Source organism: Pteropus alecto, unplaced genomic scaffold (genome assembly GCF_000325575.1).
Source record: "Pteropus alecto unplaced genomic scaffold, ASM32557v1 scaffold13, whole genome shotgun sequence".
Taxonomy (NCBI): Eukaryota; Metazoa; Chordata; class Mammalia; order Chiroptera; family Pteropodidae; genus Pteropus; species Pteropus alecto.
Genome location: NW_006434373.1, coordinates 3872080 through 3897076, shown reverse-complemented (window position 1 = coordinate 3897076; position 24997 = coordinate 3872080). Strand labels below are relative to the sequence as shown.

The 24997-nt window shown below is 32.6% G+C and overlaps 1 protein-coding gene across 5 annotated transcripts in view; it reads left to right on the top strand.

Moving 5' to 3' along the window:
• Nucleotides 1-24997, top strand: part of MYO16 (myosin XVI) — a 516601-nt gene that overhangs the window by 233616 nt on the left and 257988 nt on the right. For all 5 annotated transcript variants that reach the window (XM_006909366.3, XM_015587388.2, XM_025045004.1 and 2 more), the window contains 4 exons: nt 3500-3610; nt 11582-11647; nt 21083-21210; nt 23644-23749. In XM_006909366.3, coding sequence (XP_006909428.1) covers nt 3500-3610; nt 11582-11647; nt 21083-21210; nt 23644-23749 — 411 coding nt within the window. The remainder of the gene's footprint in view (nt 1-3499; nt 3611-11581; nt 11648-21082; nt 21211-23643; nt 23750-24997) is intronic.

The window sequence follows — 24997 nt, the reverse complement described above, 5'->3', positions numbered from 1 at the left end:
CAAAGACATTAGAAAGTAAAGATATTTATATCCATCCCTAAATTGATGAAAGTTCCTTTTTATGTCTCACTCTATATAAAGATTTTTGTCAGTAGTCTTATCATTTCTAGAAAATACATATTTACCCATTTCCACTTATTTTCTGAATTCCTTTTACATGCTTCCAGTCTGTGATCCTTAAATGCAGTGAAGCTTGGTACACTTACAGTTGAGCTTGGTAGTTCTTCTTCTTCTTAAATCTGTATCCAATCCATCCCTCAGACCTTTTGCTGGGGCCACCATTATTTGGAGCTTGCTAACTGGTCTCACCACTTCTACCTTCCCGCTCCACGGGCTGCCAGAGTATTACATTAACAATGTGAAGCTCCACTTATCAGACCCCTGCTTCAGCCCTTCAGTGATATTCCAGCGTCCTTGGAATTAAGCGGAGCCTCCCATGACCTACAAGCTCCATCTGCTCCTCCAACACCATCTGCTGCCATTTCCTTTTACCCTCCAGCTTCATGAGCCAGTGTCCGGTGCCTCCACACACCTGTCTCTTTCTGACCTTGGGGCCTTTGCCATCTCCTCCCTCTCCCTGGGCCCATCTTCTCCCACAGCCCAAAGGATGGCCTTTTTAGGTTATTGCCAATTTCAACTAGAATGTGACCTCCTCAGAGAGGACTCCTTAGACCATCCACTGAGAAATATAATTTTTCTTTTTTGGTAGCATTCTGTATTTTTCCTTCATAGCATTTTTCATATTTGTAACTTCTTATTAATGTCCTTACTTCTCCCACGGTAGACTGTAAACACTCTGAGGTAGAAGACCTCATTCCTTGTAACGCTTTGTACTAAATCTTTGCACAATGCCTGGCAAAAAGTAGGTGAGCAAAGGAAAAAAGGCAAATTATCTAATATATTTCACTAGATTTATTCATTACCTGCTAGAATTCCTCCACTATTACCTAATAGTTATAATCCCAGCTTCTACTTCTAATTTATTATCTGTGGGGCCCCGGGGAAATCACTTGACCTCTCTGGACCTCAAGTTCTGCACTTACAAGTAAAGATGTTGGAATATATCAATGAATTGAAACTTAAAATTATTGGTTAGCAGCAGATTCTTCCCCTTAAAGACATATATGATCGAAAACTGCAATTCCTAAAGCAGATGAAAGCTGAGCGCCTTTGCTGAGAGCAACAGAGACGGGCACAACTGCGTGCCTCCTTCCACCTCCGAAGGCAGTCTTGGAGAAAGTTGGCAGAAAGTTTACCATTAGTGTCCAGGGTACTTCCTAGATGTTTTACTCACTGCATAACAATCCATGCCATTATTCCACACTTACTTGCATAACAGGCACCACGCCAGACTCTCCACATAAAGTTAATTCTCACAAACAGCTATGAGAGACATACCATTATTTATATTTTATAAGAGAACTGAAAGTGACGATGTTAAGAAAAATGTTCACAATCTCACAGATAGGAATATATACCACTGGGATTTAAACACCATTCACTTAGGTGAATATAAATCATTGATGTCTTAGACTTAGATGAGCTTGACTTTTCCAGTATTCAGAGTGGGATAGCTCAGATCAATGTGTAAGACTTTTACTTGAATTAGCACGACTGATGAAAAAGCAGAATAAAAACTGTGTAGGTCGAGAAGACTGACGACTACCAGGTACCTTACCTAGGGGTTAGGCAGAGGCGGTTATCACTGCTTAATTTTCATGCTTCTCTAAGACCAGTCAGTCTTGGGAGCACTATAGGCCTATGACTCTTCAAAGTGGAACTAAGTGTATAATGTTAGAAAACTGATATCACGTAATCCCCAAACTTATTTTGACAACCCAGAAAATATTAGGAGATCTGGAACATTATGACTTCTCTTCAGCAACAAGTACCAGTTTTGAATACCATCCTTAGACTATTTAAGCAAACATTTCTGACAGTATCAAGCCTTAGAGCTATGCCTCTAACCTACAGTCAAATAACTAATTTTAATAAGATTGTATTTATGCTCTTTATGGGTTTTCTTAATGCTACAAAAACAGAGAAAATAATAAACTCAAGGTGTTGGCTGAGTGTGTACATGCCATGGGGAGGAGAGAGTCTTATTCCTGACCTTTCTGAGATCTGTAATAGTTTACAAATTAATTTTTAATAAACAAACATACAGCTATTGGAATATTGTGTTTCCCACGTATGCAAGTGATTGGATCTCCAATGCCAGAGAGTCCACTGCCCTGACACCCTTCCAACTGGAATACATAGCAAACCACTCTTCTGACTGTTTGAAATTCTCAGTAAAGAATTTAATTTTATATTATTAATGCATTAGGATTAGAAACAGTCTGGGAAAACAATGATCTGAATTTATGAACTCATGAGAAAGATTGCATTTTGGGAAATAGTCACTCAGAAAAAGAGTCCTAAATTTAGTTTTTAAAAAACGTGTAATATTTTTTACTCTCTAAACATTTATTTGATAAACAGTAGTATTTGAGTTTATTTAGTGGTGGTACATCCAGTAGTTCAATATATTTTACAACTACAAGTATAAAATGCAAATATGAATATCAAATACAAACACGAATGTTAATAATACAAATAAACTTACTGTTATCAAAAATTCACTGTGGCACCAATGAACTCACAGGGGTGTTAATAAGAATATTCTTGTTTTGCTCCTCTGTGTTTCACGTAAGAAAACCAAAGCTGTCATATTATATTAAGTGTTTACTTTTCAGAGCATATCTTGCATATATAAATTAAACTTTGCCCATTTCTAACTTGTAAAGGATAGATTTTCATCTAATTAAATAATTCAAGTACTTTATTTTTAATATTGACTTTTTCAAAATCTGTCACTTCATATTGAATTGAATAGGAAAACTTTTTTTTTTTACAGAATTATCTTAATCTCATAGCTTCTTTAATCTTAAGAGTAATGTAGAGCAGAATAAAAATCACAAGCCAACATTCTAGAGTCTGTTTTTAAAATCTGGCCTCCTCCTACATGTATGCAGAAACTAAATCCCAGGCACATTGCTTCCATGCCAACAACAGTACTAGGAGAAATTTTGCTTTAGCTTTGTGCAGTACATGAGTTTTTTTTTTTCAGCTGCTTGTCTTAGAAAGAACTCAGCACAGTTCAGAGCTGTCGAAATTGTAAGTAGGGACTAGGAAGAATCAACATGCTGAAATGATTTTGACAAGACTTAATGACTTTGAGGGATGTAAGGTAACATCTGGGGGGTGTGTGTGTGTGTGCGCGCGTGCACGCGCGCGTGCACACTCGTAGATACAGAACAGAAATTCTCATCTGAATATATTTCTTTGTGTCTGTTCAATTTTTTATTCCTTGTAAGTGAACCATTTCATCTCTTAATAACAGTTTCAAACTCATGTGGTCTTTAAACTTTTGACATGTAATTGAAATGGAACATCCAACTGTGAAGAAAGTTGATTGCAAAGCAATTAGAATTGATCTTGCTTATTTTTTTCCCAGGTCAAGCTAATGCCTCCTGCTCCGAATGATGACCTAGCAACGCTCAGTGAGCTCAACGATGGCAGCCTGCTTTATGAAATTCAGAAGCGCTTTGGGAACAATCAGATATACGTAAGTGCCTTTGAAATTGCCTTCGCTCTGCATTTGTCTTGCTGCATATTTTCACCCTTCAGTGCTGCAGATATTACAGGTAATGGGTTTACTTTTGCTTCTGGCCCTACTGAAAGCTTAAGGTGGATTCTTGAGTTCAGGTTGATTCTTCTGGTTCAGTTATAAAGCAGGTTCAGCACAGTTTCAAATTTCAGAGTTGTTAAGTGAAAGTTAATATCCTGAGGGGACAACTTTCTTGTAATGCTTGCTGTGGAATATCTTGCTAGAACCAGCAGGATTTGAAAATCACTTTTAGAAATGCTGTTTGTTTCACTACTTTAATTTAGCCTGCTAGATTTGGAAAAGGAAGCTTGAGAGGAAAAGTTGATTATGCATGGAGGACTGCCTCTGTATTTGCATGAAAAGGTAAACTATTGTTCTTCTAAATTATCAGGAAATGTCTTTGTCTGTAAAGTAAATAATTTATACACAGATCTTTGATAACAGGATACAAATATATATGACTTAGATGATAAACGGCATGGAGAATTGATTTGCCGTGGTTCTATTCTGGTTTATATGTATAATTTCTTTTAATACTAGTAACAATTTAGACACCACATGTTCTCAAATCTCAATCAATCTCTCTTTCTCTTCTCCTAACTCTCCCCTTGATTTTATTATGTTCAACTTCGAGCAATTCAATCAGATGTCTGTAGAGAAATCTGATTACACACATGGCTGCTATCCTCTTTGATAACACCCTTTTTCCCCTAGTCTACTGAGAAATTAAGTAATTTCTGTGTAAATGTGAAGTCTGAGATTTCCTTACAAGCAATAAATTGTCAAATGCTGATTGGCCAATGAAAATTCAATGCAACATCTTAATGCTTGGATAAATTGCCTGCCACTGTAAATACACTTAAAATTAAATACTTCTATCAAAATTAATGAAATTGAGTCTTTGACTTAAAGTGACAAAACACAATGACTTTGGTCTGGTGGTATTCTATTACTTGTGCGTTATTTATAGTCCGTTTTTCTGCCTTCCCATCTTTGTGTTAATTCTTTTTTTTTTTTAACTTCTTGATTATATTATCAGAAGACTACTGCTTGAATTGTTAGGAATTTCTTTATTTCTTTCATGCTTTTCAAATGGCTTTGTCTCCCAAATATCTCTTTAATGTACTTTTCTCAATCTCGGTGGTTGCTATCCTATTCAAAACCATCATCATCCTATCTCCAACAGCCTCCTAACTTTCTGGAGGATACTGAATTCCCTTTCAATCTGATATCAAAATCAACTACAGTAATCTTTGTAAAGAACCAGTGTAATCTTAAAACTCCCAGTCGTAGACTTTCTTGTGGCTTATTGTTTTTCACTGGGAAGATGACCATAACCCTTACTCCAGGGTCTAGGATCTCCTATGAGACTCGTCAGCCCCAGCCGCCTAAACACTATTGTTGATGACTTTTAGGCACTGATCATTGCCCTCCTTCCCACATCGGGGACTTTATTTATTTTTCTTTCCATAAATTTCTCTTTCTACCTCCATGAAATACTTAGCTTTATAAACTCCCACCCAAAAGTTCTTCAGTGGTTGTGTAAACTTTTCTCGACCTTCCAGATTAACTCAGTGCTTGTGATTATATACCTTATTCATGGTTTGATTAGCATCCGGCTCCTGTACTAGACTCTGAGCTCATTGAAAATGGGAGCGAAGGTAGTTTTGCTCACAAGGAGGCCTGGCCAAATGCTTTCTGGTCTTGAATAACAAATATGTCCAACCTGTTTATCTGAGTCATAGCTCTAACTCCTCCACATGGTGGACATCTTCATAGATACTCTCTGTTTTCTATCTGCATAATCAGAATTAATATTCCTTGCTTTGCTAAAGTTCACAAGAAATATAATTTTGCCACTGTGTGAAGCGTGGTTTTTATCTTCTTCATCCCTGAAATATTGAAAAGCTAAATCATCTAGGATCGATTTTGTGATGAGTATTCTAAGTTATGGCATATGAATTCACCTCTCATGGATAGACAAGCAATTTAAACATTACTACTTGAATAATAAGTGATTCTCAAAGTGTCTCCTGTGAACCATTGGTATATGAACTTTTTACTCCAAGTCTGGAATGAAGGTCAGCATGTAGAAACTTATAGCAATTTGATGCCTCAATTTATATCTGTCAAATCTATTAAGACTCAAGTTTTGTATGTCTTTGTCTTTTATACTTTTATTTTTCTAGGAATTAATCTTGATTTTGTTTTGCAAAAAGTATCAGCCCGTGATGAATTGGAAATAAAAGCAAGTGTTCCTTTCCCACAAATATAAAAGCATAAATTTAATAAATGTCTCAAGATTAAAATGTGCAAATTTGATCATCTGATCTGGACACCCATGCTCCCAACACACCCTTCCCATAGCCTCTCCCATCCCAATTAATGGCATCCCCGTTCTTCTAGTTTTCAGGAGAATGTGCTTGGTAAGAGTATTGATGCTTGCTTTTCTTCTGTATCCACTGTCTGATTTTACTGCAAATCTTATCAGCCCTACCCTCAAAATATACACGGAATATGACTTTACTGCTGCCACCAGGGTCAGTCAGAGCTAAAATAAAATATTTCAGTTGAATTAACCGTTTAACAAGGATTTTTATTTTATTGTTTGCTATAGTCTGATTTGTTTTATAAGGTGATATTTCAAAATAATCTGTAAATTACTCTTTTACGTAAGTGTATAGTATTCCATTTAAATATCAGATTAGAAAGTTTCTATATAGTCTGTAGGAATAGGAAGTTTCTAAACCATCAAACAGAAAATGAATAGATTGCAGGCGATGAGACATTTGCTTACTAAGAAATGCACAGAAAATGTATTGCATTTTCTGAATAATTATTGTCAACAGTAACAGAGAGAATAGAATATGCAATCAATCTCTTTATGGATGGCTGATAAACATACAGGCAATATTCTCTTTACAAGTACCCTAGTAGAACTTTGAGATCCGTAAAGTTAAAAACCCCACAAAATAAAAATAAATCCTGTAACAGCTGATCAGACAAGTACATAGCATGGCTCATCTCAGTCACTTAATAACTTAATATTTCCATCAAGGAACCATCAGGTGGATGTAGCAAGTCTTAAGAGCATCTCAAGAGGTGAAAATTGGCAGTCTGGTGTCAGAAGTTGAAGTCGCTCTCACTTCCATGGTATTTGAAATTATCTAGATGGACACATTTTTCCCAAGCTAATACCACCCCTTAGCCTAGTTATCTAAAGCCTCATCTTCAATATGCTATGCTATACTGTGTAATACTTGCCGTATACTTGCATGTGATTCCATTCAATCTAAAAGACACTTTCGAACATCTGACATGTGTAAGCTATTTTAAAAAATGCAATGTATTAGAAAAATGAGGTAAACTAAATCTTTAGCTTTCCGTAATTAAAAAAAAATTTTTTCTGCGGTATATTTAAAATGTTCCATTTCATCAAAATAGCCTCATCAGAATATGGCGTAAACCTATATAAAATTATCTTTTATGACTGTCATTAACATTCAGATAATATTTTTATAATTATTTTTGTTTATCACAAAATACATTTTTAAAAACACTCAATTTCCTTCAATAATTAGATCAAGAAAAAATTATATCTCAATAAGAAAATGCAATTTAGAGGTACTGTATTTTGATTATATTTTTGAAATTTTCATCTTCCTTAATTAGTAGAATTCCTGATTCGCCCTCAGTGTATTTTCTATCTTCATTTTTTCTTCTCTGGAATTGAAAAGCAATTATCAAATACTAAACTAATAAGGTCACTCTTTGTTCAGTTATTTCCCTTTTATTTCTTTCTTCCTTTTCTTGGCTATAAAATATTGGCCAATTTTTTAAAGTAAATGTTGTATTGAATTACAACATATGAAGTGAATAATGTACTACTCATTAATGTATGGCTACATAAAGTTTTATTTGGTGAATACGCCTATGTAACCAGCATCTTCGTAAAGAAATGGAATATCAGAAGCTTCTTCCCTAATTCATCCTAATCATTTCAAAAGTTTCAGGCATGTAGGACTACTGAATAGCTTTGTCTTTTTTTTTTCTTTATATAAAAGGAATTATCCAGTGTATTCTCTTTTGTGTCTGTCATCTTTTATTATTATGTTTCTGATATTCATCTTTACTATAACTTATAGCAGTATTTTTATATATTCTAATTTATTGACTCTACAATTGAGTATTTTTCACTTTTAAGTTATTATAAATAATACTGTTATAAACTGTCAAAACCTTTGGAGGGGGTACACACATGTAAGCATTTCTGTGGGGTAACATATAGGTGTATTTCCATGGAATATTTACCTAGAATGGAAGGCCAGCATCATAAGATAGATATAGCCAAGTAGTTTTTTAAAGTGGTTATACTCTCAACACAGACTTTTAGGTTTCCACATCCTCACTAACACTTAGCATGGTCAGTATTATTTATTTTATTACTGTTTTGTTTTGTTTTTCAAATTCTAGCCTTTCTGGCAGGTGAGCAGTAGTATCTCTTTATGGTTTTAATTTCAGGTTCTCTGGTAACTATAAGGATGTTACCAATGTGTGTTTTGTTGCTCATTTCATTATCCTTTGTGAAGTGTCTATTAAATTATACTGCCATTTTTTTTTTAAATAAGGTTATTTTACTTTTTCTTCTTGATGTTTAGAGTTTTTTTATATTCATGATATTCTTTCTTTGTCAAATATACATATTCCGAACATTTTCTCCCAGTTTGTGGCTTGCATTTTAGTCTTCTAATAATGTCTTTAGATGAAGAGAAATTTGTAATTTTTATGAAGTTATTTAAGTTTAGTGCTTTTTGATCTTGGTCATGAATATTTTCCTATATTTTCTTCTTAAAGTTTGGTTATTTTAACTTTAACATTTGAGGTGTATTACCTATATGGAAATGATTTCACAGCGGTTAGAGGGAAAAGTCAAATAATATTTTTCCCATGTGGATTCACTGCTTTCACAGCAGTGGCACCTTTGTCATATGTCAGGTGACTTTGAAGAGTAGGTCTGTCTCTAGACTCTGTCTTCTGTTGTATGGTTCTGTTTGTCTGCCGATAACCCAATACCAAAATATTTAAATCATTATAGCTGTATAAATCTTGATATATAGAAAGTCCTCTGACTTTGTTCTTCAAAATGCCTTGTCTAATCATGACTCTTGGACATCCATATATATTTTAAAGTCAATTTATCAATGTCAATTAGAGTTTCATTGACTTTGCATTGAATATATAGATTAGTTGGGAATAATTGAGATTTTTAGAATGTTTGATTTTCCAATTGATAGAATGTTATATCACCCCTTTGATCATCTTTAATTTCTCTGGAGTAGTTTTAAATTTTTGCTGTAGAATTCTTGCCTATTTGTATTAGATACATTTCTATGTATTTTTCAAGTGTTGGTATCATAAATATTCTTATTGAAAACGAGCATATTTCATTTTTAATTATTTATTGCTAATATACAGATACAATTTTGATTTGTTATATTTACCTTTTATCCGTCAAACTTGCTAAATTCATATTTAAATATTAATTTATATGGAGATTAATTTGGATTTTTTGCATATACTTTCATATAATCTCTAAACAATGACTTTCATTTTTCTCTTAAATCTTGATAGCTTCTTTCTTTTCTTGCATTATTTCATGGGATAGGACTGTCAATAAAAAGATGACTGGAAGTAATAATAGTAGACATCTTTTTCTAATTTTTGATCCCAAGGAAAAGTTTTCAGTGTTTTATCATTAAGCAAGTTGTTTATAGTAATTATGCCATGGATGCAGTTACTTTTTATTAGGTTAAGTTCCATTATATTAATAGTTTTCAAAGTTTTTTTTTTTTTTTAATCAAGAGTGGGAATTGAGATGGTCATATGACTTTACTTCTCCGTATTATAAATTTCAAGAGTTGATCTTTTGATATGAAGCCAACTTTGCATTATTATACTGAACCTATTTGGTTGAAATATGTTATCTGTTGAATATATTACTGTAACTTACTTTGTCAACATTTTGCTCAGAATTTTTGCTTGTATTTTAATGAGAGAGAACAGTTTATAATTTTCCTATCTTTAAATATACCAGTTAGATTTTTAATGTCAAATATATACAGTTCTCATAAAGTGAAATAAATAGTGTTTCCTCTTCTGTTATTTTCCGGAATACTTTATTTTGTACATCATGTGGGGAAGAATTCATCAGTGAAATAGGTTTTCTTTGTGGAAAGGTTTTTAGGCATATATTAAATTTCTTCTGCAGAGAAAAACTAGTTTAATTTTCTCTTTCTTATTTTGTTCATTTTGGTAAGATGGTGGATTGTTGTCTACCTATTTAAATGTCCAAACATAGTTGCTAAAATATGATTCCTAATGTCTTTATCTATTTTCATGTCTATAGAATCTATAGCGATGTTATATTACTGATATTGGTAGTTTGTGCATTTTTTTCTGGAAAGTCAGTCCAGACTTTTTGGAGTACTCATCATTTTATAAGATTTTTTCAAAAGATCACCTTTGGCTTTTGTTTATATTATATTAATTTCTGTTCTTATATTGATTATTTCTGTTACTTGATATAATTTGATGAGTTCTTTGAATTGGATATTTAGATCATTAACTAGTCAACCTGTCTTATTTTCAAGCATAATGCATTTCAGGTGATAATTTTTATAGCTAGTATAACTTTAGTTGCATCTCACAAGTTATGATATGTAGTAATCAAAATATTTTCTCATTTACATTGTGATTCCTTTTTTGGCTTATAGGTTATTTGCAGAAGTATAAGTTCTAAACATTTGGTGATTTATTTTTTTAGGTATTCATTCTTTTATCTTAATTCTACCATGAGCAAGGGATATACTCTGTGTGACTCAAATCCTTCTAATGTAATGAGACTGGTCTATGTTCAATTTTAAAAAATGTACATATATTCTGCAGTTGTTGGTGACAGTCTTCGGTATGTCAATTGGTCAACTTGATAACGATTTATTTCAATTTCTTTTTCTGATTTCCTGAGTTACTAAGAAAAAAATCTTAGAATTCCCCATTATCATTGAGAATTTATGTTTTTCTCTTTACACCTATTTTTGCTTCATCTATTTTATGTTAGATAGTATTCGCATAAAAATTTAGAATTGCTGTATCTTCCTGATTGATTTATTACTTTATCATTGCAAAAAATTCCTTTTTATCACTGCTACTGCTTCTTACCTTATAGCGTATTTTCTATGAATCGAGTATTGCTAAACCATCTTTTTTGCTGTTATTGTTTGCATATATATCTTGCTTTATTAACTTTCAAATTTTATTAGTCTTTATACTTAAGGTATTTCTGTTTAAAGTATCATATAGTATTTTAATCCAGTTCATAATCTTTGTCTTTTAATTAAAATATTTAGTAGCTTTACATTTGATGTAATTACTGATGGATTTGGGTTTAAATCTATCATTTTATTTGATATCTATTTGTTCCATCTGTTCTTTGTGCCTTTATATCTCATTATTTGTCTTTTTAAATAAAATATCTTTATTTGCTTTTAGAGTTTTATTAACTTTTCAGTTATGCATTTTTATTATTTTCTTGTAGCAACATAGAACCCACTGCCCATTTACTTCCTTCAGTATATTTTTCCATGTGTTTTAACTTTATATTTTTTATTCAGTCTGGTTCTCACAAAACTCTTTTAAGGTAAGAAATTCTTAGCATTCAGTCATTTTACCTGCTATGTGTTCAATGAAACAAGCCTTTTTATTTCATTTGAATTTGACTTTTTTGTTTCTTTATTTGCAAACTTTAAAACAATTCATAGGATGTTAAAGTGTGATTTTTACCTATTTCCTCTATTTTTCACAGTGATGTTTAATTTTAATGGCACTATTTATATGGTTCAAGAACTAGAAATATCCTTTTGTTTTTAACAGACTTTTATTGGGGACATCCTCTTGCTTGTTAACCCATTCAAAGAGCTTCCAATTTATTCCACCATGGTGAGTATAAAATTGTAAATATAATTTAATAATGTAGAATAATTCACTAGACATACCTATTTGCATCAAATAACTGATTAAGAAGAAAAAACACATTTCTCAAGGTCACATTTCTCAGAAAATTCTAAATTGAATAGTTGCTTAATGATAATCTTCATTATATTTAATCTTCAAAATTTTGGCATAGAATTATTCATAATGGAATTTTTAATGTTTATAGAATTTTGAGTGATTACTTTCTGTTCCATATGTTGATAATTTATGCCTTGTCTGACCTTTTTAAATCATTTTGCTAGGAATTTTTTAATTGTATTAATCTTTTCAAAGAAAAAAAATCTCAACTTTTATTTTTTCTACTGAATATTTATTCTCCATACAATTGATTTCTGCTTTTTATCTTTATTCTTTTCTTCTCTCTACCTTCTTTGAGTTTAATTTGATAGTTGTTTAAGTTGTACAGTTATGTCACTGATTTCTGCCTTTCCTAAGTAAGTATGTGAGGCTTTTTATTATGCTTTAAACACAGCTTTGCTAAATTCAATATTTTTGACATTTCACGATTTCATTATTATTTAATTTAAGATAGTATCTGTATCCTATTGTGACTTTTTCTTTGCTTTATGAATTCTATAAAAATATAACCTTTTTTTTCTTTTTCTGCATTTGTTTCTCTTTGATCTACAGTCTGGTTATATTGGCTGACTAGGTTACTAATTCTCTTGTCTGTTGTTTAGAATCTTCAGATAAAACCATTTTTTAAATTGTTGGTATCAGTTGTTTTTTTTTCAATATTGAAATTTTCATTTTATACTCAGAGATTCCAGTTTTCTGGTGAAATTTTGTCTTGCCAATTATGCTAATAATTTATTTTAAAATATGTGCTTGATAAACTGATAATAACTTATTATTATTAATCTAGTAACTCTAATACTAGATAATAATAATTCTAATTCTTCTAATCTAATCTAAATAATACCTTATAGTAACTGGGTCTGTTTCTAGTATGTGTTTTTTTGTCAGTTTGATTTTCATTACATGGACGTATTTACTGGCATTCCATGTTGATTGAATACTGAATCTTTAATGTAAAAAACTATAGACGCTGGATGATGTTATCTTCTTCTAAAGAAATTTTTATTTTATTTTTTTTCCTGGTGAATAGATCAGTTATAGACAGATGATCTTGACTCTGGTAGAGTTCCTTTACTTTATATTTGCCCTTATGCATGGAGCGTGCCCTGTTACACATCTCATTGGAGAAGTTGGGAGGATATCCATTTGGCTTTACTTTGTTACTGATACCTGAATTTGAAATTGTGTCTTCCCAGCACAATCTCTGCTTAGCTTTTTAGACACTTAAAGTTTCCTTTCTATGAAGCCTCTGAGCTTTACAATGTGAAGTGGTGATATATGATGAGAAAAATTTATAGAGAAGATCCTGTTTAGCTTGATGCATTTGGATATTTTCCAAGATTTTGATCTCTTAGGTCTTAGCTGCCTTGGTGATTTTCACAGACCTCCACTTAGGTGATTAATTTGTGTTTTGTCCAGCTTTTATAGTTGTTTATGGTGAGATCGTTAGTCTGGTACCAGCTACTTTATTAAAGCTAAATGATAAAATGGCCTATATGATTTTTATTGCGTTGGTGTCAGAAGATCATTTTCCTTCAAATATCTAAGCTTGGTTGGACTACCATGTCCATTATTTTTTAAATTCTGTATGCATTTTTCAGAGAGAGAGAGAGAGAGACATGCTATTTAAAGTTAACTATTGATGTGTTGTCCTGGGCTTATATTTACAGTGTCACATTTGATTATAGAGTTAATGAGAATATTATGGTAATACAAAAGTGAGTTTAAATAATTGAATTAAAATATACACATATATAAATACTATTTAAATGCTTCTATGGATCTAGAGGTCAAATTCTAAGTATTAGGGAAAATTTAATGTGATAAATTGTTATTATGTAGCATTACCTGCCATCATATATTGTATCTCATAATGGAATAAACCTGTTATTTTGTGGTTTGTTTGTTTTTAGACTGTCAACAGTAAGACAGCTTTATGGTTTCAAATAGTATGTTGTATTTGCAGATTTTTTCAGAATTACATACTAAGTAGAGAAGAGAAACATTAAGAGACAAATTTCTTCACTAATGTAATGAGAAGTGAGATATATTGCATTGAGATTTTTGCCAGAATACTTCATTAAAACTTAAAATGGCTAAAGCAATATGTAGGTATCCTATTTTATATCCATCGTTTCCAGTTGATTCTGGCATAGAATGTAAGAGGAAAATAAATATATTTAGGTAAAATATGCACTGCTTTAAAACACAATAAAATTACCCATTTTTAAAAGTCATAATGAAATTTTACAGTGTCTGGTGTTTTGGAATTCACATACATTATGTAGAATCAAGTAATTTATACTCCTTGGCCTTCAAGTAATAACCCATAAAATTATAGATATTAGGTAGATACAAGAATTTAATTTTTAGGTTGAATTAGTGGGCATCCTCAGTGGCATTATTAGTACCTTGTAATTTTAAATCAGGTACTTATGTACTGAACCGTGTTAAAATTATCCCATTGGTTTATGGACACATACGAGAAGGTTTTACTTCTTTTTATGTGTCTATTGATTATAATTATGAGTATGTTTATTGTTTAAATGATGAATTTTGTTTAGTTTTGTTTCTTTCCATGTTGATTCATTTAATAAAAGAAGAGAATAAAATATTGAGTATGATCATATCTGTATAAATGATACAAACTCGAAGAATGACTTCTGTGTTTCATGTTGGGGAAAAATAATTCACATGCACCATCTGTGTCTTTTACTTTGTTACCATTGCTGTTAACTGTGTTATATTAAGCCTTTGTATAATACTCATTTCTTATCTAGCAAGTCATTAATCATAGATGTGGAACACCCTTTGTGGCAAATTTCATTTTGAGGCTGATATAAACACACAAACAGCAAGCAGCCCTGTCCATTAGATGGCTCGCTGCCGTAAGCAATGTTGATCCGATGCTAGCAATCACTGGGAGAAGTGGCGCTCCGAGGGCCAGTAGGCAGACAGTTCTAAATGAAGTATAACCAACAAGGAAAGGTTCATTATCATGCTGCCTATTTATGCTGAAGACAGGCATCACTGCTCATTTTAAACACGGAAGAGGTAGGGAAGAAAGAAAGAATAGAAAAGTGGCCAGATCTTTCTAAATAAGCTTTACAAAAAAAGCAAACTTATAATCAGGAACAAGAATACTTTATCAAGCCAACAAACTTTTATTTAGTTTATTAAATATAATGTATTGTGTTAGATATTTAGAGATACTGAGTAGAGTCGCCTGTCCTTAACTGCATTGACATTCTAGAGACAAGATGCAAGTAATGATTAAAAAGATAATCACAGACTCCACTTGCAGCTGAGGACAGTAACATACCTGTATTGGGGAGATTGGAAGGGAAGGAAATCTTAGGTTAAGAAAGGCATTACATGGCAAAAAAAATATGGGGCAAATCTTAAAGAATGAGTAAGATTCTAATAAGGGTAAAGGCAGTATATTTTGGAGAATTATCTAAAGCCACGTTATGGGGATGAAAAATATATAAGACTCTTTGGGGAAATGCAGAGACCAATCTGATAAATTAAGACGTTTGAAAAGCTGAATAATTAAAAATCTAGTTTAGGCCAAGATTATAAAGCTAAGTTAGAGAGTTTGGGTTTTATTTTTCAGAAAATAAAGAGCCATTAGTAAAAAAGAAAAAAAGAAATCCGATACCATTAGTGTTTTAAGTCTGTTTGTTACCATCATTTGAGGAAAAGAGGCATTTAGGCAAGAAGACTAGTTAGAAGATACTGAAATAACCCCAGGGTAAGTTAATCAGGGCCTAATATGGGGACTGTAGTAGTGGGAGAAAGAGAGGGTGTTGAGTGAGTCTGTGAAAAGACAATAAGTAGTATCCAAAGAGTAATTTTATTCAAGGAAGGAATAAGAGAAGATTCGTTGATGACACAGGATTTGAATTTGTGAGTCTGGGAGAGTAAGGGTATTGATAACAAAGAAAAGAAGAAATTTATGAGAAAAAACCAGGTTCAAGGGAATACATGAAGTTTTTGGAGGTTACATTGAAGTAATGTTGAGATTCTGTATTATATGCAAGTAATAATTCACGTAGACACTTCATTTTGTGAGATTTCTAGGATTCACACCACATTTAAGAATAAGGTAGAAAAATAATAGAAAATGAAGAAGGAGGAGTTGGAAGAAAGAAGGGGCAAGAGGAGGTAACTATGACAGGGACTGTGGTGGCAACTAAAGAATAGGTCTAATGCACTGGTAAAGAAATAATCAGAAAAGCAACAAACAAGTGAAAGTCATGAGAATAAATGCTTGAACAGTGAATATTCATAGGCCCCTCACACATCAGTATTGGACCTTTCTCAGATTTTCTCATTATTACTTTTACTGTGGAGTTCACAAACCAAGGATATATCACCTTGAAATCTCAATGTGCAAAATAATGACGCCATTCATGATAAAATACCTGGGGATAATTTCTCGAGATTTTATTTTGAGTACAACAATACAACACTGAGCAGGTACTTAGTCTCTTTTATTCTTCTAATTGTCAGTGAGACTAAGTTCTCCCAATATGTAATATGGCATCTTGTATGGGATGCCAGTTTAGGACTTTGCTTAATTTCAGATGCTGCTTGCTGTTGAACTCTTAATATTCCCATTACCAGGCATGCTAGGTTTGGCAAGTAACTAGAGTGGCTGCGCAGGCTTTTTAATTATAAAGGAGCAGAGCTGGGAAAGAAGACCAGTAACTTACATTGTTTTAGGTTTTATTACATGGTGGGCTTGCTGAAATGGCTTTACATACATCATCACATTTAATCTCAAAAGGCAACCCAATCAATATAAGAATTATTTAACTTTGCAGATGGATAACCTATGACTTAAGGAGATTAAAAAAGCTTTCTAAAGTTTTCTGTGAGTGGCAGAGACAGAATTTAAATCCAGGTTATGTAACCTCAAAGCAAATGCATGACAGAATACTCTCAACAACACAGACGTTGAGCCCTAAGTCATAAACACACACACACATACACACACACACACATACATACACATATACATATATATACATATATCTATGTGTATGTACATATATGTATAATGTATATGTACATATATATTTTAATTTATAAAAATAAACATTTTTCAGTGTGTCATCTATATATTGGTATATAGATAATGAATAGGAAATCCAAATGGGCAAGTAGAGTGACTTATTCATATTACAATGTGAAACCAACAGCTCATGCCAAGTCAAGCCATTGGCATCAGAAGGTTCCACAGGATCTGACACTGAGGGCCTGCGAACTACATGGTTGGATTCAGAAGTAGAATATGTTTGGATCCTGCAACTTTCTGGCAGTTTATTGAGAGATACCGTGCACAGTGGAAAATAGAAGGGAATTGATCCATAAAGAAGGACTTTATTTATTGGAGTTGGAGAGTCTAGCAAAGACTAGAAATAACCACAGATGAAGCTAATATAATGTCACTTCATCCATGAGATGAAAAAGAGCACAGAAAGTTTCTACTGACTGGAATCTTCTTGTTCCCAAATGATACAGATAGGGAGAGAATAAAGCGAAGTAGAGAGAGAAGGCCTGTGGGAAAGGAAATAGCAGACCCTTATGATATTTGCTGGACCACTGAGAACATGCAATAATATTAATAGTGAAAATGACAACCAGTATAAAAGTTAGATGGCTTGTAGTCACTCAGAAAACTAGAACTGCATAAGTGAAAATCTTCGAGTTTTTATAGAAATAAATAGAAAATGTTATATTAAAATTATTATTTCATATTTATATTTAGGATTAGCATCAAGCAAAGTATTACCAGAAGGTAGCAATGGCATATTCTATAACACAAACTCTAATTTTGCATGAAAAGGAACAGACTTATAAGAAAAGGGAACTGAGAAAGTTTACTAATTTGGTTAGCATGAAAAAAATGTATTTAAACACTCAACATGCATTACCATATCTAATATCTTTTAAATCAGCCTACAGAGGATATGTAACCCCAAAGAGGTTTGAAGAAACAGAATAGGAATGTGAAATGAACTCCATGTACAAGTAGATTGATATGTGCTCCTGAGTTTTGTGTCTCGCTTTCTTTATAAGACTAATGAAATCTTCAGCAAGATTTTTCACAAACAGGTTAGTTTTAAAACATTTGTCAAAATTCATTTAGGTCCATGTTAGACTTGGGGAGAAGTGAACTCGTGCTAGTACAAGTTTTCAAAAAGAAATTTGTCCTAAAAGAAAATAAAGCTTGATTAAACCTTACTAGTGGGTTTATGAATTATAATGTATACATCACTATCATTGAAATGTTTTTAATATTCGTTTTTAATTTGGGAAAAATTAAAAATATAAAAAGTTGAAGCATAGTAAAATAGTCATGTGCACACCATCATATGGGTCTCACATATTTATTTTAAATAAAAAATGAATTGTTTCACATATACTCTTGAGGTCAGAATGCAACTTTAAAATGTGATAAGAACACATTGTTTTCTAGTTTAATTGTTAAATGGTGTCTTAGATTAGATGATACAGTGTGCTATCTTTATAGAGTAATTTCTACTTCAGCTTATTTCTTTCATATGCAGTCATAACCACTATTCTGTAATTATTATACTCTCATTCAATCTTTTGCATTCACTATATATATAGGTTATACATATATATGCAATAAAAAATGCATATGCCATTATTTTCTATCTTAATTCACTCAGAGGACATATTAGCTATGTCCTTTTCTTAAGGAAAAAATCATTAACCATTGTGTTTTCAAATATTTTTCATGTTGAAAGATTCAGGTCTAGTTAATTTATTTTAAATGCCCTATAGTATTTTATTATATTAAAATAGTCACTTTTATTAATTAATCCTTATACAGACTTTTAAAATATTTCTTTGTTTTCTACTCCTACAAAGAATGCTAAGACCTGTTTTTCTGTGTGCTTTTTTTTGCTAATATTTGAGAATTTCTGCAGAGAGAGTCCTAGTCAAACCAACCTCCTTAAGTTTAGAAGATATTGCCAAATTATTCTTCTCATTAGTTAGAACAACAGAACTCGGTAGTATAGATATATTTTTCCAGCCCTGGAGAAAACTTTATTTTGACATCAAGCTCCACCACTAACTAGCCATGTGACCTTGGACCAGTCACTAACTTCTTTGCATCAATTTCCTTACCTCTAAAAAGGAAGATGATTGTTTCTGAGAGGATTGGATGGATGAATGAGTGAGTATAAAGTGCTGAGAACAGCAGCAAACACATAGCAAGTGTAAGCTATTATTGATATTATTAAATTATCTGATAAAGTTACCAATATTTTATGTGTAATATATGGCCTTATTGTTTGAAGTAGCATTTCTCTGGTTACCAGAGAGTTTCTGCATCTTTTCTCATATTTATTGGTCATTCTTTTTCATTTATATTTTTTGCCCAATTTTCTCTTTTATTTCCAGTTTATTCTTATTGATTAGTAAGAATCATTTATAAAATATTGACAATTTAATGATTATACGCACAGCTTATTCGCTTTTCTGTCTTTGCTTTGACTTTTTATTTCATTGTTGTATGTATAATGTTTGTGATTGCACAGGAGTTGTTAAATGTAGTATCGTGAGGTTGACTCATCATTATCATATAATTTATGACTGTTATTTCCTTTCCCAAATCATGAAAGTACTGTTCTATATACTTCTCTAAATGATTTTAAGTTTTGCTGTTTATATTTGGGACTTAAATTCATCTGTAATTTATTTTTACACATGGCCTGGGGTAGAAGTCAGCATTTCTTTCCATTACAAATACATGATTAATTTTCTCAATACCACCCTTTACTACTGATAAGTGATGCAGAACCTTGTCATGCACCAAGTCCTCACCCATGCATGGGCTGCAGTTAGTTCTCTAGTGTGTTCTAGTGATCTTTTGTTGTAGAATCTGCACCAGAACAACAGTGTTTAATGACTCTGGCTTTTTGAATTTTTATCAAGATATAATGCATATGAGAAAGTGCTTATTTCTTAATGTACAGACTAATAAACGTTTATGAGCACTCAGATATAAAACATTATCAGCACTCCAGAAGCCACATTTTTGCTCCTTACCAGTCACTAACACCTTGCCCAAGGTTCCACCAACCTACTTTCTAAAAGCATAGATTAGTTTTACCTGTTTTTGTACTTTACGTAGATAGAATATTTTAGTATGTTTTCTTATGTATCTGATAGATTCCACTTGACATTATGTTTGTGAGATTTATCTAACTATTTCTTATAGCTATAGATCATTATACTTTTAAACATTCTTTTTCCCTGTAATTTTAAATAACTTCAACCTTATGGAAGATTTGCAGATAAGTAGTACAAACAACTTTTCCTCAACTATTTTCAAATAATTTGATTGTATGTTGTCCCATCAACCTTGAAGACTGTGCATTTCTTGCAAACAAAAGCGTTTTCCTATATAACCTCTATAGAACTATCAAAAATAGGAAATTACTACTGATGTACTGCTATCATCTAATCAAGAGTCCTCATTCCGGTCTTTACCATGTTCCATTCATGCCCACTTAGCCAAAGAGCCAGGCCAGCATCATAGGGTACACTGAACCACTCAGCTCTTGAATCTTTGATCTGAAGCAGTTCTTCAGTCTTCTCTTGAACTTCCCAAACTTGACAGTTTTGAAGTTATGGGCCAGTTATTCTGTGAAATAAAAATTGTTTGTCTGATATTTCTTCGTGTCTCAGAAGTCTTCCTGTCATTTTGTTTTTATTCAAATGTAGCAGGATTCACTAGAACTCAAAAGGACTTAAAAATATTGGCACTGAATCACCATGGCAATCACCATAAATCACTGTCACTGAAATTAAGTTAATTAAATTTTTGTTTTTCTGTGAAATTTATAAAATCATATATGTTTCAGTTGCTTCTTATTCAAATTAAAAATCCTTTCTCTTATGTTACTGAAATTAAATATTGCTGAGAGAAATTGTATCCAATGTAAATGATCAGTTTCAGCTTACCTCATGTATATTAAACTGGATTTTTGTGAGTTGCTCTCTTTAAAGACAGCAGAATTATTTAAAGCCTGTGAACCTAGTATTGAAGAATCAAACATAAACCTCCATTTTATCATTATGAACACTTAAAATATACTGTAAAGGGCATAATTTTACAAATGTTTTATATTTACAAATGAGATTCAAAATTAGAGATAAATTTGCTTTTGTGTTTTAGAAATAAGTCAGTTGAATCATAAGCAAGGTATCCTGAAGGCTTTTCACAAATTTCTGTCTTTGTGCTGCACTCTATTTTAGGTCTCCCAGCTCTACCTGAGCAGCATGGGGCAGCCATGCTCCTCTCTGCCACCTCACATTTTCTCCTGTGCAGAGAGAGCCTTTCACCAGCTTTTCCAGGAGCAGAGACCCCAGTGCTTCATTCTCAGGTAACTCACCCCTCACCCCATCCCTGATGCTCCGTTTTTCCTTGTGGGCTTAGTGGTAAAATTGCCCTCATTTCTTATGGTTTACATTTATTTACTTGCTCAGCAGTTTGCAGTCCAATATATCTTTGCAATAAGTACATTTGACCTGTTACAAAGGAGAAATATCTGTGTTGTTAGAAATAGCTCTAAGTGTGGCTGAATCAATATCTATAAACTTAACCTGAAAGTCAGTTCATTTTGAAGATTTACGACTTAGAACCAGAGTACCTTTGCATTCAAAACTTAGAACACAGAGGGAAAGAAAGGCACCCGGTATCAGTGAACCCATCCCATTCCAAAATGTGGTGCTGCCCAAAACCAAAATACAATAATTATCTTGCAAATATGGGTTCTCCCACCTACTTCTAGATATTTACCTTTGTTCATATTTCACCAAAATTATGCACCCGAAGTAATTTTTTATTGAAACATAATGGTAACATTAGCTCAAAAATATCAAGATGTTTAGGAGGATAATTTATATTAGAGCAAAAATCTTTCACACCCCCCCAAAAAAGTACCACGAGAAGAAGAGTGAAATATGATTATGTATTGATAGAAGATTAAGTAGATATTTAGGTATTAAAATAATATCTGCACTGAGGATTATGTTTTACATTAGGAGAAATCTCTACAAGAGGGGACTTCTATAAATACTCATGGCTTTGCCTGAGTTATCACATGTACTGTTGGTTGAAAACTGAACCTGTCAATAAACCAATGCACAACAAGTCAAAGTGAAATGAATGAGTGTAAAAATGGACACCTGGATAGAACCTAAAAGACATTTAAATATTTAAATAAGCATTATTTATATACTTTTACGTTCTTAATTTGATCAAAAATTTCATGGAAAGTCATGGTGTCCTGGTTTCCAAAATGGCAAAGAAGCAGTTGTTTTCAGACTTGTTCTGAAGTGTCACCAGGATAAGAGAGGTACTGGAGGGTGACCCCATCTATTCCTGAGTCAAGCAGCTCTGTGATTATCCGCGTTATCTATTGCGTTTTCTGGCCTTACTTTGACAAAAAGGGAAACTTCTTAAAAATCGAGGAATTGCGGGGAGTGTATAGTAGTGTTGACAAATAACAACTAATACTTACTGAAAAATTACTAAGTGCTAGACCCTTCACTAGATGCTTTTCATGTATTATCTTATTCATTGCTTTGGCAACCTTATGAGATAGGGATTATTATTCTTATTATTACCACTATTTTATATATCAGGTGACTGAGTATTAGAAGAGTTAACTAATTAGTCCAGAGTCTCATAAATAGTAGATAGTGAATTTGGGATGTGAGCCCAATGGTGTGAATTAGTAAATGCTTATTAATTAGTTGAATGTCCAGGTAGATGGTTTATCTGGGAAGTGAGTCCAAGAGGCTCGCTTCTGAGACTAGATGAAGCTTAAATTTGAGCAATATTTGAAAAAGGAAAATGATATTTTCAAGATTTATCCCTGAGTAAATGTAAGTAAAAGTCGGATAAAAAAATGGTTTATGAAACATCTAATCATCTTGCTGGATTATAGAATTTTTGTAACAACAAACATAATTGTAGAAATTAAATTTCCATCATGAAATACCTAGATTGTTTCTGCTGTGAAATTAGAAGGTTAAAAGAAAAGGTTTTGAACTCAGATAAGGAGCTACTTGTGCAGGTCGCTGTCACCTGCTCTGCTGAGGATGCTAGGGCGGTGGTTCTAAAAGTAGTTAAAATATTTATGATCAACACAAGTGAGGAGAATAGAAGAATTCATTAACAACTTGAAACTTGAATAAGATAATTAAATTTCATCTTCTTTTCTGGCAAACACTCTTTAATCAAATTCACCAGAACAAATGTTCAAGGGAGAAACCTGAGAAGCACTGGTGAAGAGCTTTATATATGTATTTTAAAAATTGCCTAATAGGTAAAAGACTTTTTATGAATATTCTATCAGGATGCAGTAAAATCTTTATTTTATATCAGACCACTTTGGTATAATAATAATTATTGTATTGGAATTTTATGCTAACCCTATATTATCTAGTTTCAGGAATATAATAATGGTTATTATCTATAGAAATTAGGTAAGTTATGAAATATGCCTGAAAAATATCAAAATATTGTCATTAAAAATAACAGGTTTTATTAGTGCTTGTTCCTGGCAGAGGTTGCCTTATATTCATTTGTAGTCTCATCATTTAAAACATCATAAAGTATATAATACAGTACATATTTGTTAAATATTTTGAATGATGAATCAAATTGAAAAGTTAAATGATACTATAAACTCATTAAAAGTTATGTTATTCCTCACCAACTTTGTATGTGAAAATAATCTATGGTTATTTAATTTTTTACTACATTCACCTAAACAGTAAATGTGTTCTTTCTTTCCATTTTATTTTAGTGGAGAAAGAGGATCTGGAAAGTCTGAAGCCAGCAAACAAATAATGAGACACCTAACCTGTAGATCTAGCACCAGCAGGCCTATATTTGATTCCAAATTTAAACATGTAAGTGCCTTATTTTGCTTGGAAAATATGTTGAGCCAAGGAAATGTTCTTTACAAATAAAGGGTGACATCATAATAGACTATTCGTTTGACCCTAAGTTGGTAACAGTTTGTGGAAATAAAAGATCTTAAGGCTTGGTATATTGTTCAAGTGAACTTTTATTTTCTCATATATATGTTAAAAATATTTTGAACCTACTCCTTTTTTTATATTTGTTCAGAACAGCAGGTTTGGAAACATGTAATATAGTTAGAGATTGTTATTGCTCATATAGAAAGTGCACTTGGCTGTGTGGGCACATTTGGGCAGGGACTGACCAGGCAAGCAACTTTCGTGGTCGATTACTGAGAGCTGATAAATAAAGTTTCAGTGTGTGAAAGAATTGACAATGGTAAACCTTAAGGATATTGACGAACAGGAAATAAATCTTCAAAAGTGATTTTTAAATTCTATTTAGTAATGCTTTTACTTGAAGACTCCTTATCCTACTACTTTATTTACCTAAAATACTATCAGGTTTCAAGGAGGAAGAAGACCTATTAGCAGCTCAGATAAAGGTCAGAAATTTCACACAAAAAACTCAGAAATATTATGAAATTTTACTCAAGGAGACACACACAGGTGCTTGTCCATAGACTGATTCTACTGTTTGTACATGGTTCTAGTAAGTTTTGTTAACAGGTTTTTTTCCATACCACAGCCTATTATTGGAAGGGTTGCTAGAAAATTCCTAAAAATGAACATGCATGCAAGAGGGAACCTCTGTGGTCGAGAACAGACAGAAAGATGATCCATAATCAAAGAAAAATGATCATAACTCAGAAGTGTGCTGCTCTGGAGCCTTTACTTACAGAGCTAACTCTCCATACTTTAGCGTTTCTATAGGAATATCGCCTTAGAGTAATATAAGTTTGTGATGATTGTTCTAAGACTAAGACAAAAGGAGACTTTTTATATGTGTTTTATTATTTTAGAAGACTCAAGGATTCTACGCTATGCTCTTGCTTATGACCACTGGGCCTATGATTTGGTTGCATTCGCATGCTGTCATTTCCCATCCTAATCACATCCCTCTGCTCCTTAAGATACAGACCTGCTTGTCCAATAGCCTTTCTGGACATCCCACAGTGCGCCTCAAAGACATCCAGAATTTAATTCATCATCTTCCTTCTCACCAGAATTCTCCCAGGTGACCCATCACAATAAATGGCACAATCGTTTTTTGGTTTCTGCAGCCAGAAACCTAGA